This window comes from Pongo abelii, chromosome 6 (genome assembly GCF_028885655.2).
Source record: "Pongo abelii isolate AG06213 chromosome 6, NHGRI_mPonAbe1-v2.0_pri, whole genome shotgun sequence".
Taxonomy (NCBI): domain Eukaryota; kingdom Metazoa; phylum Chordata; class Mammalia; order Primates; family Hominidae; genus Pongo; species Pongo abelii.
Window position 1 is genome coordinate 127,141,749 of NC_071991.2, and position 18,372 is coordinate 127,160,120.

General features: G+C 39.6%; 1 protein-coding gene across 2 annotated transcripts in view; it reads right to left on the minus strand.

Moving 5' to 3' along the window:
- The window catches only part of UBE2H (ubiquitin conjugating enzyme E2 H), a 120,549-nt gene that overhangs the window by 19,370 nt on the left and 82,807 nt on the right, over positions 1-18,372 (minus strand). The window contains exons 4-5 of one of the 2 annotated variants that reach the window (XM_002818440.5): positions 8,692-8,731; positions 7,301-7,353 (exon numbers count right to left, since the gene is read on the minus strand). The exons of the other annotated variant lie outside the window; for it this stretch is intronic. Of the exons in view, the coding sequence (XP_002818486.1) occupies positions 7,301-7,353; positions 8,692-8,731 (93 nt within the window). The remainder of the gene's footprint in view (positions 1-7,300; positions 7,354-8,691; positions 8,732-18,372) is intronic. 2 annotated transcript variants of the gene reach the window in all.

Here is an 18,372-nt window from a genome sequence, read left to right on the forward strand (position 1 = left end):
AGACAACATAGTGACACCCCCATCTCTAGTATAAATAAAAAATTAGCTTGGTGTGGTGGTGCATGCCTGTAGTCTCTGCTATTTGAGAGGCTGAGACAGGAGGATCACTTCAGCCCAGAAGGTTGAGGCTGCAGTGAGCCACACTGCACTCCAGCCTGGGTGACAGGGCAAGACCTTGTCTCCAAAAAAAAAGAAAAAAAGAACAATTAGTAGGAATTCAAACACTCAAAGAATGTTTGCAACATACATGATAAATACATTTAAATCTCACTTAGTAGTAGCATTTTGGTTTTTAAGTATTCGAAGCTAGAAACAGGTGTTCCTGTGCTGTGTGGGAAAGGGCAATATAAAAGATGCAGGGCGCTGGCCTGGCGTGGTGGCACACGCCTGTAATCCCAGTACTTTGGGAGGCCGAGGCAGGTGGATCATGAGGTCAGGAGTTCAAGACCAGCCTGGCCAAGATGGTGAAATGCTATCTCTACTAAAACCACAAAAATTAGCCAGGTGCAGTGGCAGGCGCCTGTAATCCCAGCTACTTGGGACGCTGAGGCAGGAGAATCGCTTGAACCCAGGTGGCAGAGGTTGCAGTGAGCTGAGATTGCGCCACTGCACTCCAGCCTGGGCGACAGAGTAAGACTCTGTCTCAAAAAACAAAGAAAGAAAGAGAGAAAGAGAGAGAGAGGGAAGGGGGGGGGAGAGGGAGAGATAGAGACAAAGAGAAGAGAAAGAGAAGAGAAAAGAGAAGAGAAGAGAAAAGATAGATGGATAGATGGACGCAGGGTGCTGAAACCGGGAAAACCAGCCACATTCTGCTCTGGGCCAGGCTACCAGGTCACCAAACTGAGGTGTGTAGTTACAGGACATGGACTGTTTTTAAAGCATTCCAAACCTGCTTAAAAGGTAATTTCCCATTCATTGCCTAATTGTAGCCCCTTTCCCCCCAACATATTTAAACTTCAGAGAGCTGCAGAAGAAAATAAATGCTACTGCATAGATCACAATGAAGAAAACAAGCTCTTGTTCATCAAAAACACTGCTCTTGTTGCATTGTCAATCTCAAAACAATTCTCGTCTATTTGGGTGTTTTTTAGAGGTAATTCATCCTCGTTCAAACCTTATGACCCTGCTTACCTTAAGAGCTTGTAAGCTAAAACATGGTAATAGGATTTGTTATTAACCTTCCAGAAATGAGGGCAGTTAATGTGTAATTAGCTAGCTGGATAGTCTTGCTGTCATACTAAAACTCGCTATTCAAGCTTGTAATTACTAGACAATAATTTAGTTGTTAATATCAGAAAAGAATAACGAGAGGTAACTTCCTGCAAGTGTCCATACACTGGGAAGACTTTGTAACTCAGTAATCATAAGTGAATGAAGATAAAACAAATCAAGGTTAAATTTACATATAATCAAGAATGAAACAAGCCCCAAAATCACAGCCCCTACGAAAGTAGAGCATAGCTGTGGCTGTCTTTCAGAGCCATACCCTGGCTGGCTCATGTCCCATGATCCAAAAAGCCTGGACCACTCCATGGTTTTAAAGCTGACCACCAGTGAGTGTGGTATTTTTAATGAATGTCCACTAAGTTGTTCAAAGCCAGCAAGACTCCATTTTTATGTATATAACTAGTTAGACTCCTGAGCCATATACACCACATCTGAAGATTTCCAAGCAGACAGATAAAGAAGGTTGGTCACGGAGCTAGCTATGCACTGTTGAAGCGCAAATCCACAACTGAGCACATTTCTTTATTATGTACAACAGGTGACATTATCCCAATAGTACTGGACAGAATTGCTCTACTTGGCCTCTGTCTACAAATAATGACATCCAGCTGTTCCAAAGGCAGGATGACGTTTGTGATTCAACATGAACAGATCAATACTGAAGTTCTCAAGCTGTTCAAATAGTAGTTGGCTAGTTAATCATCCATGCAGACACATACATGTATTTCTTATCTGTGTAGTTACACTAAAATGTTTAGGAAACAGCATGCACTAATCCAGCATAAAGCATTATTTTAAGATATACCTTCTGCCAAAATCTGAATTATTTGGGAAGATTCACAGACTATCTAACTTAAAAGGAGATGGGATAAGTGTTAAATTTGTATTTTAAATTTCTAAATGCCTGGTAAAATAAATTTTAGGTGCCTGTAGTCCCAGCTACTCGGGAGGCTGAGGCAGGAGAATGGCGTGAACCCGGAAGGCAGAGCTCACAGTGAGCCGAGATCGCGCCACTGCACTCCAGCCTGGGGGACAGAGCGAGACCCCGTCTCAAAAAAAAAAAAAAAAAAAAAATTATATCTCTTGCCTAATCTCAAAGTCCTTGAAGTATTCCTTCTGTTGTAGAATATTTCATTTGCCTGTTACTAACTCCCCAGATAACTCTAGGGGAAGACTTTTCCCAAATGTTGATTTTTCTCCCCAGCAAAATAAGAGTAGAAGTATCTAGTCCACTGGCTAGCAACCCTAAGAGTGAAAATGTAAACTGCCCAATTTCATAAGAAAATTGTCTTCCACCTCACTTCTCCACAACTTTTTTTTTTTTGAGATGGAGCTTTGCTCTTATTGCCCAGGCTGAGTGCAATGGCGCAATCTGGGCTCACTGCAACCTCGCCTCCCGGGTTCAAGCAATTCTCCTGCCTCAGCCTTCTGAGTAGCTGAGATTACAGGCATGCGCCACCACGCCCGGCTAATTTTGTATTTTTAGTAAAGATGGGGTTTCTCCACGTTGGTTATGGCTGGTCTCGAACTCCCGACCTAAGGTGATCCGCCCGCCTCATCCTCCCAAAGTGCTGGGATTACAGGCATGAGCCACCGTGCCCAGCCTACAACTTAATCCATCATATAAATAATTTATGAAGTCAGTCAAAGAATGAGTAAAACGAAAGCTGGAGAGAGAAACACATTTGCAAGGATCAAGCATGCCTGGTCCAGGAGGGTGGGATGAGAGAGAGATTAAAGCTGTATTGCAGTGAAGGCACCTGAGCCCCCAGGAGTGCAGGGTGATAAGCCAACTATAGATAAAATATATTTTGGAGAAAAAAGGAAAACTGGAAAATAGAAGAGTGCTTAAAAAGCTACCTGTGGCTTAATGAACTCTCCTATCAGTCCTTAAAATTAATTTGTTTTGAAATGGAAATCCAGATCCCTTTGGCTACATTTTACGTTTCTCAGAGCTTCTGTCACTGCTGTCTGGAAGAACAGGAAGGGATGCAAAAAAAAGATGCTATCATGCAGGAAGCCAAAATCAATCACTTTGGTCATCTGCTACTTTCTGTTTAATGTCATAACAATAACAATAGATAACTTCATACTTGATAACTTCATACTGATGGCAAGCATCTTTACATAATTAATCCGATTCCTCATTATAATTAGCTCTCTTGTAAGGTTAAATAATACAAAATTAAAAATTACTGGGTGAGTAAACCACAATTATACCAATTTTGAACTCTGAATAAACAAATTGCACACACACTTGGCAAAGAGAAAACAGAATAAGAACAGAAGCAATGAGTCAACTGGCTTACCAGAAATCAATGGCGGGGAGGGGTGTGAGGGGACAGAGGACTAAATTTACTGCTAACATGAATGTTGTTTAATATCAGGCTATGATTAACATACATCTGAAATTTCAACTGTGAATTGTTGTTATGCTACAAATATGTATACCCACAGAACAGCACATGTCCTGCGGCAAGGTAAATGGCAGGAAATTTCACAATCTACTCCCTGCTCCCTCATCGAATCTACAGCAGAGGAAAGTGTTGAAACAAGTTTTAGGTGCCAGGCTTAGCCTTTTGCTTTTCAGTTGAATATTTATGTTGACACGCCAACTTTCTCCTATTAGTTATTTAGTGTTAGTTTTTTTGTTTTTTTTTTTTTTTTTTTTTTTTTTTTTTTGGTGGGGCGGGGGTTGGCGGGGGCGGTCCTTTGAACTAAGATTCTCTCAGGAACCACTGCAGGAAATGAAGTGATTCAGAACTCACCAATTATGAACTAACCTTCAATGCCAGAGGCTTTAACAGTTTCTAATAAAAATTCAGTTCAGATCTCAAGATCAGATAAGTCTGAAAAAACACTTCAAGGTCATCTGAATGAACATATTCTACCAGTACTTTATATAATTGTATTTACCTGTTCCTAAAACTTTCCGTGAAAGAAATGTTGAATTTTCTTGAGAAATAGTTTTGAGCAAAATGTCAAAACAATTCTCCCATGCTCAGTATACTTTTGACTATACTCTGAAAATATTTCTTGTTTTCCTGCACTTACCTGTTAGTGTGCTCACACTCCTGTATTATGGAACATGTTCAGTAACTCATACACATGTAACACAGAAGTCTGCTTTCAGTTCACTTGGACCAACGTGGTTTAACTCTTGCTGCTTATTAAATGCTTTGCAAGCTAATATAAGAACATACACTAACATTTTATAAATGTGATGAAAACTTACTCATGTTGGCCACTTTAGAAAGCAGTCTATCAGTCCTCAAATAGTTAAACATATTATCCAGCAATTTCACTCCTAGGTATATACCCAAGAGAAATGCAAACATGTTTACACAAAAACTTGTGCACAAATATTTATAATATTCATAATAGCCAAAAGACAGCAACAACCCAAATGTCTATTATCTGACAAATAATGTGGTTTATCTATACAATGAAATATTATTCAGCCATAAGAAATTCCGATACATGCAACACGGATCAACCTTGAAAACATTACGCAAAATGAAAAAAAAAAGTCACAAAAGACCACATATTATATAATTCCATTTCTAAGAAGTGTCCAGAAAAGACAAATCCACAGAAACAAAAAGCAGATTCGTGGTTGCCTAGGGCGAATAGTTAAAGGGTACACACTTATTTTTGAGGTGATGAAAATGTTCTAAAATTGACTGTGGTGATGGCTGCATATAACTGAATGTATTAAAAACTACTGAATTATACACTTTAAATGGGTGAGTTGCATGTCTGTGAATTATAATTCAGTGAAACTGTTATTTTTTAAAAAAACCTGTTCTGAGACATGAGGTACTTGACAGTCAGCAAACATCTTTCACAAAGCTTTTCTGGTCAATGGTAAAAGCTTTAGCAAAACTAAACATCAATTTACTTCATTGTAATTGGAACCAGATTGCAGTATTTTGATATGTACATTTTTAAAATGTGAATGTAGTTTAAGAAAACACATCATTACATCAGATATTCCAGGCAGCCTGCCATGAGACATTTTTACCAAAAAAACCATCTTAAAAGGAATCCATTTAATCAAGCTCGGAGTGTATGTTCTTTCTTGTTGCCTCAACTATATGCCATCATCTCCCCTAAAACTCTCTTGTTAAACAGTACTGGACATGATTAATTCACTCATTAAGACAACAAATAGTCGAACCCTTATTGTGCACCAGGCACTGTTATAGTTGCATGTGTGCGTGTGCGTGTGTGTAGAGAGAGAGAGATGAGAACAAGACAAAGTCCCCACTCATGGTGCTTACAATCCAAGGGGATAAGATAAATAATAAATACCAGTTTTAGAAGCTTACTGAAAACGGGGTACTAGCCAGGCATGGTAGTATGCACCTATAGTCCCAGCTACTGGGGAGGCTGAGGTGGGAGGATTGCTCGAGGTTAGGAGCTCAAGGCTGCAGTGAGCTATTATTGCACCACTGCATTCCAGCCTGGGCAACAGAGTGCAACTCTGTTTCTATGTATTAAAAATAATTTTAAAATTAAAAAATATATATACAACTGGGTGCCGTGCTATGGAGGGGTGTGATTTCAGATGGAGACTGCTCTGAGGAAGTGACACGTGAGATGAGTGAAGAAGGTGCCAAGCACACAAAGATCAGGGGAGAAGATCCCAGGTAGAGAAAATCATTGTTGAATGGCACAATCAGGTGGAGGCAGGGATTAACTGTGTTCTGCTGGTGACCAACCTTTCTCTGTGATACTCATTTACCAATCTAGTTCAAGGATATCTGGCAAAAGTAACTTGCAGATTGTGGCTGGACTAAGAAGTCTTACCTACCTCAGACCACTAAAAGGTCGTACAAGTTCAACAAGAAGCAGCCATCCCTGGTTAAGCTCAGCCTCAACTGAGCTTTCCCTTCTTTTCTTGTGCCTCTCAGCAACGGTTACCTGTACCATTCATTCTTTCCACCCATACTGGTGAAGGGCACTGTGATAAGAGTCCTGGGCCTTACAGATGAATCAGACACACACCTGATAGCCCTTAAGATAGGAAATAATCTAGTAGCACAAAAAAATAGGCATAAACAACAAATACACAGTAGAAAGTAAAAGTGGATCATAAAAAAGGAGCTATAAAATGTAATGGTATCCAGAGATTACTTCCAGCTGGAGAATCAGCGGAAGTATACGGGGTAGGAGCACTGGAGTAGGTAGACTCTATGAAGACTGAGATTTGGACATGTGGAGGGAAAAACAGATTTATTTGTTGTATCCCTAATTAACTTCAAATACACAACTGACCCTTGAACAACATGGGTCCACGCACAGTTTGAACTGCATGGGTCCATTCACATGTGGTTTTCAATAAATACAGCTAGCCCTCCATGTCAGCGGGTTTCACAGGGATGACTGCGGGACTTGAGTAAGCATGAATTTTGGTATCTGCAGGTGGTCTGGGAACTGATCCCCTGCAGATACCAAGGGATGACTGTATTTTAAAATATTTTCAGCTCCCCAACCAGCTGATAAGGAGGAAAGGCCTGATGCTCTTTATAACTCTCTGGGATATTCAGCATAGTATTTTGCAGAGCTGGGCAATTCATTTGTTGATTCCCTGTAAGAGATGGGGTGTCAATTTCAGCACTGAAGGTAAGGCTAAATTACTCTTCCTTCATAAGGAGGTTTTGGCCTTTGAAAAGATGATCCCCTAAAACCTCTTACTATATCATTTCTCTCTCATTTCAGAGGGACATTCCTAAGTAGTTCTAGTTTTTTCCAAAACCAAAATATGTATATATTATGTGCTTCGAGTACATACATATAAAATGTTTGCACATGTATTCATGTGTGTGCACATGTATCACTATACCTTAAGTTTGGAATCTCAAAAAATCATTTTAAACTTCCACAGTTAAACTGATATATTTGTACTTAAGAGAAAATATTTTTTCCACTGATCAAACTTTCCCAGTCGGTCCCTCAAAAATCCCTTCCCATTACCAACAAAACATCTTAAACCAGAAAAGAAAAGCCAAACAACATTTTTTAGGCAATGTCTCAACATCTCCAAAAAATATTCCATGGCCAAACTCACCATAGAGAGCTGTCCAAGTTTGATTAATTACATCTAGACACACAGTTCCTGACCTGAAACAGATGGAAAGAATGGCATGTTTTTAAAAATTAGAAAGTTAGTTGCATGTATCTGGCAACTAATTTTTACTTATCAAGAGAAATACTTTTAATAGATCTGTGAAAAAAAGAATCCCAGTTGGGGAAAAGTATGATGAGGAACAGAATAGTACAAGGTCTTGAAGTGTTACCTTACAGACTGAAAGGGGAAAATAGTAACTATGCAATGGAGAAACCAGACAACACCTGAACCAGGTGCTGAGAACACAAGGGGCAGACAGACCTTGTGTGTCTCTGAATGTGATACCCCAAGAAGGACACAATCTTACTTTGTAGTTTTCTGGCCTTAAGTGTGTTCATGCCCCGAATCTAATGATCAGGAAACATCAGACAAACACAAATTGAGGAACAATCTATAAAATAACGGGTCTAAGTTATTTTAAAAAGTGAATTTTATAAAAGATAAAGGCAGGCTGAGGAACTAATCCTGATTAAAGTAGTTTAAAGAAACATGACAACTAAATGTAATGTGTGATTCTAGACTGGATCCTTTACTGAAAGAAAAAAGCGCTAAAAAGTAAGTTACTGGAATATGGCAGTAGATTAAATAAGTATTGCATTAACGTTAAATTCCTGAATCTGACAACTATATACTGTGGATAGATAAGAGAACATCCTTGTTAGGATAACTGATACAATAAAATATTAATATTAAAGGACTAAGGGGCATGATGTATGTATATATACAACCTACTCACACAGGGTGCAGAAAAATCTGTTAGGTATGTTTGTGAGAGACAGTAAAACTTAGTGCCATGACAAATTAAAATTGCGTCCCGAACAATAATATATTCTAAACAGCACTAGAAGTATAAAACAGGATATGCTGGAATATTTTGAAGTATCATTAATAAAATATTAAAAGGAAAGAAGGGGATAAATAAGATTCATTAACTGAAATGAAACTATAGTCATTTTGCCTTACTCTCAAGAATTGAGAAAATATTATAAGGTCTGAAAATAGTCAATCTGTAGACTGAAAACAGATCTCTGAACTGTGTCTCCAAAAAGAGAAGTGAGATGTGGAATATTACTACTGTTCGCTGGATAACAAGAAAAATGAAGGACCCAGTCACGACAATGGAAAAAACTAAGTGGTACAACAGCAGAATGTGAACTAAGTGATTGAGAACCTCATATCCTTTGGATTCTGTCATTTACATGACCATTCATACAGTCCTAACTCCTGATAAGGTCCAAAAAGATAACCGAGGCTTTTTATAACACACAGAGAGAAACGCTAATCATGAGCAGTTGCTGCTAAAATTTAAACATTTTAAAATAGTTACTTACGCTTCATCAATGTTGGGATGGAAAATTTTATTCATGAATCCTGTAAAAAGAGATGTTAATTAGCAGCAAAAAGTATCCAGAGAACAATAAAAGTATTTCAGCACTGGAAACAATTTCAGTATTGGGAAAAGGTGATAATACTTATAAATCACTACTTTCAACCTTAGATCTTTCGTTACTGATAAACATTATATTCTCCTGATAGCTCCAATTATTTAGAATACATCAGCACTCTATTAACAAATGAGCAAACTGGGAGAAATGCAGCTTCTTATACAAAACAACCATTAAAGCAACTGTTTTCTGAGCTATGAAGGTACTGCTCAAAGATAAACTATACTACTAAATGGTTCATAACCAGTGTCATGATAAAAATTAAGAAACTTCACTCTCCCAGAAGTTTTGTTGTTCAAACTCTAAATCTGGAGGTTCTGCATTTGAACTTCTCCTTCTGACGCTCACTTACTGGTATCACTTGGCTACACTGTGCGCGGAACATGAATGAAACTGTTGAAATGCTAAAGGAATACCACTTCAAACCACAAAGGATTTCCTAAGAACAGTGACCAAAATATTTCCTTTAACATTAGTTTACTCATTCAGGGAAACCCAGTTTTGATTAAAATTGGGGCAACCAAGAAATGAAGCAAGGAGTTAAAAAAAATACTCTAAGTTGGCTATATCTGTTGGAGGTTTAAGGTTTTAAAATTTTTCCTAGCAAACCAAGTACACACTTTAATAGCTATATGGCCATTTAAACTTCAAGGAGAAATTAATAAAACCAGTTATTCAATCAGTCAGTATATATGCAAATGGCAATATCCTAAAGCAGAGATCCATTGTCAAAGGTGTCATTTTGTCATCCTTATCACTTCATTTCCTTTTAGGACTCTCATTCTGTTCCACACTTTCAATATCTGAAGTTCCTTATTAAGGTGAGTATCACCACCACTATCTCCGACCCCCACCCTCCATCACCCCCATCCCCACAGTCTCTCATTCATTCAGAACATATTCGGTCAGCACCTACACCGCAGGCATTGTGCTTGGATAGGGTACAAAAATAAGACAGTTCACTATTCTTGAGGAGGTCACTGTGGCAGTGGGACAAGAGACACCAATAAATACCTGCAATCTGAATAAAGTATTGACACAGTAGGCAGAGTAAAACGGGAAGAGTCAGGAAAGATGCAGAGAAATGGCACTGGAGGAGGAGCCTCAAGTGAGGCGCTACAGAGATTGTCTCCAAAAACCTGAGAAACTTCCCCTGAATTAGAAAACAGGGGATAAGAACACCAACTCCAAGTAGTCCGGTCTTAGACCACTCTAGTCACTCACACTTTTAACTTTTGTTTTTAAATGCTCTGTGTTGAAACAGCATAATGTTCTATCTACTACAATCAAGAGGGCCTATGTGATGTTTAAGTTACTCTGATGAAAAAAACCTTTGTGTCCAATATTAATTTTTCATTAAGGAAATTAAAGATGTTTCAAAGTCTAGATTTAAGAAGCATGTGGTTTATGAAGACATTTTAATAACGGGAAATGTTCATGTCTTGGTATTAAGAGGAGAAAAATTAGGGTAAAAAACATTCTACATAACTTTAGAAAAATACTAATACACATGTCCCAGATGACCCCTGAGAGTATTTGTTGCAATATTATTTATAAAAGCCAAGAGCCAAATTCAGCCCTTTCAATGGGATAGGGTTGGATAAAGGGGAGTACATCCATCTACCTGAGTTCTATACAGCCAAAGGTAATGAAGTAGATCCATGTGTATCAACTTGTATACATCTAAAGCTGAGATTTTTTTTTAAGTTGCAGGATGTTATATTTACATCCTGAGGTTATTTAAATAAACTAAAACAAACAACTACCAATTCTCCATGGTAACAAGTATAGGAAAACTGTACTGAACCAACATATACCAAATTTGCAAAAGTAATTGTTTCAGTTAGGGCACAGGGCCAGGGTCATGATGGGAAAAGGGAACAGAATGGGAAACAGTGGTTAAAAATGACTTTATCTGGCCAGGCACGGTGGCTCATGCGTGTAATCCCAGCACTTTGGGAGGCCAAGGTGGGTGGATCACCTGAGGTCAGGAGTTCAAGACCAGCCTGGCCAACATGGTGAAACCCTGTCTCTAGTAAAAAGAAATAAAAACTTAGCTGAGTGTGGTGGCGTGTGCCTGTAGTCCCAGCTACTCGGGAGACCGAGGTAGGAGAATCACTTGAACCCAGGAGGCGGAGCTTGCAGTGAGCCGAGATCGCGCCACTGCACTCCAGCCTGGGTGACGGAGTGAGACTGTCTTTTTAAAAAAAAAAAAAAAAAAAAAAAAAGACTTTAACACTATTAATATATTCCTTTTAAAAAGGGACAATGTGCTTCTATATTATTTGCTCTGTTTAAAACATATGCACATAAATAAGAAACTGAAAGTAAGTACAAATGTTAACAGTGCAGAATTCTTAGTGGTGGTAGTATTTTCTCCACTGCACTTTTCAAATCTCATCACCACCTCACCACACCTGAACCAGAACTAGGATCACAGCAATGGGAAAAGGCTAGAAGAAAACAGGTGTGGATGGTTGTCATCTTTGCAAGATTCTCGCATTATTTCTACTTGCACTTTTGGCTCTCTGACATTTCTATTATGTGCAATTTTAATAGTTGAGCATAAAAAAAATTCTAAATAAAAAGTTATCATAGTATCAGCTGGGCACAGTGGCTCTCGCCTGTAATCCCAACACTTTGGGATGCTAAGATGGGCGGATTACTTGGTGTCAGGAGTTTGAGACCAGCCTGGCCAACATGATGAAACCCCATCTGTAACGAAAATACAAAAATTAGCCGGGCATGTGGCGCCCATCTGTAGTCCCAGCTACTCAGGAGGCTGAGGCAGGAGAATTGCTTGAACCTGGGAGGTGGAGGCTGCAGTGAGCTGAGATCATGCCACTGCACTCCAGCCTAGAAGCCAGAGCTAGACTCCGTTTCCATCCGTTTCCAAAAAAAAAGTTAATACATAGTATCAAACATTCTAAAATAGATTGAATTATACAAGCATTAACTAGTGCTGAACTATTTTAAGAAAAAGCCAGTAAAACCAACCATTTTCTTTGAAATCTCGTATCTTAACACTCTTGTTCAAATAATACAAATTCATTACCCTCCCCCTAAAATCAGAGGAACCTCAGGTTATAAGGTACGTGGGTCCTCAAGATCAGTTATATATAGGAGTATGCTGTTATCGCTACTGCAGAGCAGCTTTCTGATGAGTGGGGAACAATGCTGAGCCACTGTGTGGTTTAATGCAAGAGAATGGTCCTACTACATGAAAAATATTGCTTGAAGCTACTATTAAGAATTAAAAATATGTTCTTGATACTTAAAATCCTGCCTCTGTGAGAACTCTCATAACTAACACCTAATGAAGCAACGTCTATGGCAAAGGTTCCCAATGCTGGCTACAGATGAGAAGCATTGGGAAGTTTTCATTTAAATAAACTAAAACCAATACTCAAAGAACTCTGAGAACACAGGACTTAAGGGGAAATACCTGTAAGGAGAAGTCTTTAGAAAAAATAAGTCCTACATTAGAAGGTCACCAGCATTATGGAGAAAAACACAGCAAAGGAGGAAAACAGAAATGGAAAGGTTGGAGCGGGGTGGCAATTTTAAATGAGATGGTCAGAAAGGGACTTCCTGAGAAAGTGACTTGCTTTGAAGGAGGTGAAAGAGGAGCCACCTGGTACCAAGAGGAGAGGAGAAGGTCTCTATAGAGGGAACAGCCAAGTGCAAAGCACATTAGGAGCTTGCCTGATGCTCTGAAGTTTTTTCCTGAAACTGAAGGGATTTGAAAAAGGGGCAGAATATGAGAAGTGATGTCACAGAGGTGATCAGCATTTGGGGCCCTTTTAAGGACACTGGCTTTTATTCAAGGGAGATGGCGGGGGGGGGGGGGGGGGGCACTGAGACTAGTGCCTGAACAGTGACATATTCACATATTTGGCTTAACAAATGGCTTGTGTCCTAAAATAGGCTAGTTGGGGAACAGCTCAATCAGCTCACAGCACCTGAGTGCTGGGGAATGGCAGATCTCAAGCAAAACAAAATGGGAATCCTACAGGGCATTATGCTTCAACGATCTGAGGCCACGGGGCATTTAAAGGTGTTAAGTCAAGAAAATATCTATGGTAAGCTTTAAATGTTTATCAAAACGTCTCTGAAAGACTAAGGTGCCTCCCTCATTGGACATGACCTGGAGAGCACACTTGGAATTAACAGTGTCTATACAGTTTTCAATTAAATCTAGATTTGGCTTTGTTGAGTACAGGAATAAATAACAGAACCAAAAAGGACTTGGTAAACATACGTTTTAGTAATAAATGGTTTGGAACTCAGTCTCCAGTGCCCCTGCTAAGTATAGAACACCATCTGAGCATTAGGACAGAAGGCAGAATCACACCACAAAGCAAAGTACTAAACAGGGACATGGGTTCTAGCCCCAACTAATCAACTGCAGGCCCTGGGCAAGTCATTTCACCTTGTGGGGTCTGTTTCTTTACCTACGAAGACAAATAGTTGAACTATATGATCTCCCAAATCTCCACTCTTACTCTATTTCTGAAGGCCCTATCAGCTCTAAAAATCTAGCATTTAATAACAATGGCAAGCACTCTGAGAACAGAGGAATTATGGGGAAATATCCAAGAGTTAAGTCCTTAAAGGAAATTAATTCTGTGAGGCAGCATTTTTAGGTACAGAAATTTTCTAGAGAATACAAAACCACCAACATGATAAAATACCATAAAGAGCCACAAAACAAACCCTCTGACTCTTCCAAAGTAGGCAGAAACAGTTTATAACCTTGCCTTTGAGGAATGAACACAATCAGACCAACTCTATCAAGAAACTTTCTACTTTCTAAACTAAAATGATCTCTTCCAATACCAGGTGTTTTTTGGTTTTTGGTTTTTTTTGAGATAAGGTCACCTCGTCACCCAGGCAGGAGTGTAGTGGTGCAGCGCCTTGCTCACTGCAACCTCCGCCTCCTGGGTTCAAGAGATTCTCCTGCCTCAGCCTCCCAAGTAGCTGGGATTACCACAACCAGCTAATTTTTGTATTTTTTGGTAGAGATGGGGTTTAACCATGTTGGTCAGGCTGGTCTTGAACTCCTGACCTCAAGTGATTCACCCACCTCAGCCTCCAAAAGTGTGGGGAATTACAGGTATGAGCCACTGCACCCGGCCCTGGGGCTTCTTTACTTGTTAGAAAAATATCCAAAGCAAATACATGGAAAAGAGCATATCTCCTTGACATTTGTTCTTAGACAAGCTGTGGGCAGTGTTTCTGGCAAAGCCATTTACATTCTGGATAATGATGCCAACAATGGAACTCCTGGACAAGGAGCGGGGAGACAGAGAAAGAACGGGCCAGAAATTCGGAAAAGGAATGTTCTCAGGACTGTGTGAGTTGGCCCTGGCATGTTCTCCTTCCTTTTGGCAATGCTATCATCACACTAATGAATATGTCTGCAACAAGGGAATTTTCCCAACACTTGTTTCCATTAGACCAGGAACTATTTTCAAGATATTTTAAGAGAACATATTTTGAAAACTGCTTTTATGGCAACATAAGTAGATGTAGCAGGTTATTTTTAATCTACATGATTTAAGATTTTATTCACTACCAGGCATTTTCTTTTTCTTTTCTTTTTTTTTTTTTGGAGACAGAATCTCACTCTGTCACTCAGGCTGGAGTGCAGTGGTGCGATCTTGGCTCACTGCAGCCTCCACCTCACGGGTTCAAGCGATTCTCCTGCCTCAGCCTCCCAAGTAGCTGGGACTACAGGTGCCCACCACCACACCCAGCAAATTTTTTTGTATTTTTAGTAGAGACGGGGTTTCACCATGTTAGCCAGGATCGTCTCGATCTCCTGACCTCGTGATCCACCCACCTCGGCCTACCAAAGTGCTGGGATTACAGGCGTGAGCCACTGTGCCTGGCCACTACCAGACATTTTCTAACGACATATTTCAGTGATTTGACCAGATTAAAATCAGAACTCCTTTAAGTTTTTTGGACAGTTATTCTCTGGCGTAGTTCTAGCACTCGTTAAAGGGGATGGGGAGGATCGTACAACAGGAATAAATGTCCAGCTAAAATGCTTACCCTTCTCTGTCCTGCATCTTTTAGCAGAAGGGAATTAGGTAATTTATAATTCTGGAGAAGGAATCCAAATCACACTCAGTTAATGTAAAACTATTATTATATATCTTAAAAAATAAAAAGTACAGATTACAGTAGAAAAATATGCCTTGCTCTTGCTTGTTCCACTCCAATACTCAACTGCTCTAGAATAACAAATCTCATGACCCATAGGCTAATAGGCAGCGAAAATAAATAACATTGTGCTAAGTCATGCTGAAAAACTGGTTATTTCAGCCTCTGTGTCCAGTCCCAGGAAGGAGTCTATACAGAGTTGTACACACTTCTGAGTAACTTCTGACATTGGGGTCAATATGTAAATAAATGAGGCCAAGCTTCACCTATTTTTCCATCTGTGTTCCCTTTATTTGAGAGGATATTAATGATCAAATTTGTGGGTAGATGAAATACTTTGGGCCAATCACCAGAAATTTCACCTGTCAGAATTATCTTGACAAAATGAGAGGTTAGACAAATGACTTGTGAATCAAGGTAAATCCACCCTACAGTAAACGGGTGCAGATCACCAAAGGCCAAAACAGCAGCTACATCCCAGGGATAAAATGAGCCTAGATTAAGGTGGTTCAGACAGCTGTGGCTGATGCAATTTCATTATAAGCTTATGAATTCCTGTGAGAAAATAGTTAAGTGAATACATTAAGTCATTCTGATTGTCTATCTTCAGAACTGCCCACATAAAGTAGACTATTCGCAACCAAACTGATTAATTCTATTTTTTGAGTAGGTATAATTGTTTAAAATATTCTTATTAAAGACTGAATCTCATCTTCCCTTGCAGTTATCTCAGACTATAAATTATTTAAGGGTAATAACTTGGATCTCTGTTCCTAGCACACAGGGTGACCAGAGTTGGGGTGTTCCAACTGAGTAAGGGCGGGGGATGCTGCCAGCTCCACTAGTGACAGACATTGGCCAGCTGTGTGCAGGAGTCCACAATCTGATAGATTTTCATCTTACCTCAGACGGCCAGGCCCCGCCTGAGGCAGCCTGTGCCTGGGTAGAAATCTCTTCAGAAAGCTGAGCCTTTCCTACTCAGGAGAGATGGACCTGGGCCGGTCTCTTCTTGGGTGAGGAACCAGGCAAGGAGCTCACTCTCAATGCCCTGTGTCATGGGAACTTCTGAACTGATCCTGTGTGTGTTCAGGAGATCTAAACTCAACAAGGGGTCCTCTTTTCTGTTTCTTCCTTTCTCTCTGATAATATGGAGTCTGAGGAATGGGCTAGATGGATAAGAAAAGTTCATTTATAACTAAGAAAAAGTGAAGTGTTATCCTTCAATAGCATAACCCTTCTACCAACCTAGTGGATTTCCAAAACCTCTGGCCTACTTTCCTATGGTTTCATTTTTGGGAGACTAACTTCTGTTTTGTTTTCATAGTTTATCTTTCGATTGCTTGGTCATTCACATAACCACACTGTTGGGATCAGGCAGTACTTATTTTCATGGTCAGAGACAATACAGTACAGAATACATTGGACTTGAACTCACAAGACCCAACTACAATTCTCTACCACTCTTAGAGTTGTAGTTAAAAGATCAGGCTCCAAAAGATAAATGTTTGAGGTGACAGATACCCCAATTACCCTGTTTTGATCATTACGTATTGCATATATGTACCAAAATAGCACATGTACCCCAAAAATGTGTGTAACTAATGTAACAATACATTTCTTAAAAAGGACCAGGCTCCAGTCAGAATGCCTAAATGCTGCTGTGTGAGCCTCTGGGGCAATCTACTTCATCTCTTTGCCTTTCTGTTCCCTTATTCCTAAAACTAGGTTAAATAATGGTATCTACACATCATTAATCGTGAAGATTAAATGAGTTAATATATGTAAAGCATTTGAACAGTAACTGACATACAGTAAGCATGCAGTAATGTTAGAATTAGCTTAATAAGTTTAATGAACAAGTAATTTCATCTGACTGTCCTCATCCTAAAACTGATTAATATTTACCCTATGTGTCCATCTCTTAATGCTCTTACAATTGTCAAGAACATGAGAGGATATTATGATTTAGAGATATGTTTCCCATAACTCTGTCACACTAGAAATGGAAAATACAATTATAATTTTTATTTTTAATATTTATTATTTGTGTGACACAGCCCCAGGAGGTCCTGAGAACATGTGCCCCATATTTATTATTAAGAAGACCATCCTTTCTTGATGTGCAAGCAAAAATTAGATTAAAAAAAAAAAAACATCCTGACTGCATTTGGTATAGTTAAAAAACAAGCACACACACACTAAACTGGAAGCCAGAAGATGGACTCTGCAACTAGTGAGTAGTCATACATCTCAGCCTCATTTTTTTCCATCCTTAAAATCAGGCAAATTGGATGTCATAATCTCTAAACTTCCACCTAACAACACAGTTTTCACCAACACCAGGAATATAAGCAAATCTCAAACCGTGAACAGGTTTCTAAAAAGAACTAAAACATTGCTTTTGTTGTTTTCAAAAGAATTTCAGTTTAAAGAAAAAGGAAGCCAAAAATACTTGTTTTCATTATGACACCAAATCCTAAAGGGAAAGAAATAGATTTAATGCCAAAAAGATGTCTGAATAACCAGCTCAAAAGCTAGAGGTCACCCAATACAGAGCAGGAACTAACCTAGGCAGCAAGTGTGATGGAAGTTTTAAATAGCAAATGAAAAGATTACATAATAATGAGCTGTCAAAGGCAGAATTAAAACTGGCATAAGTCAACTTCAGGAAAGAAATGGACAAGTCCTCTGATAGTAACAAGCACATGCAAAAGCAGGGTTATCCTTAGAGGTGGCAGCCTGGGGAATGGGGTGGGAAAGCTAATGTACTATTTTTACTCTGGCTAATAGCAAGATGAAGGTAAATGAATTTAGACATTACAGCCTGCTCACAGCAGGTTTCACATTAAAAGGGCCCATTTGACCACTGGCTTCTCTCACTGAGAACCTCAGCACCTGGCTTGGCCCCCAAGTTGCTCTCTGCCCCAACTCCTGTCATTTTTGGTGACAATACAAACCATACTCCTGACACCCAGGTCTCTCTTTTTTTTTTGGAGACGGAGTTTCATTCTTGTTGCCCAGGCTGGAGTGCAATGGCACGATCTCAGCTCACTGCAACCTCTGCCTCCTGGGTTCAAGCGATTCTCCTGTCTCAGTCTCCCAAGTAGCTGGGATTACAGGCATGCGCCACCATGCCCAGCTAATTTTGTATTTTTAGTATAGAGACGGGGTTTCTCTATGTTGGTCAGGCTGCTCTTGAACTCCTAACCTCAGGTGATCTGCCTGCCTCGGCCTCCCAAAGTGCTGGGATTACAGACGTGAGCCACCGTGCCCGGCTTGTTTCTTAAGCTTCTCCAGTGACCTTTCTTCTATTCCATTCCACTTCATGCTCCCCAGGACATACCCTGACCTTTATCATTCCCTCCACAATCACATATTTACCTCCACAATCACAAA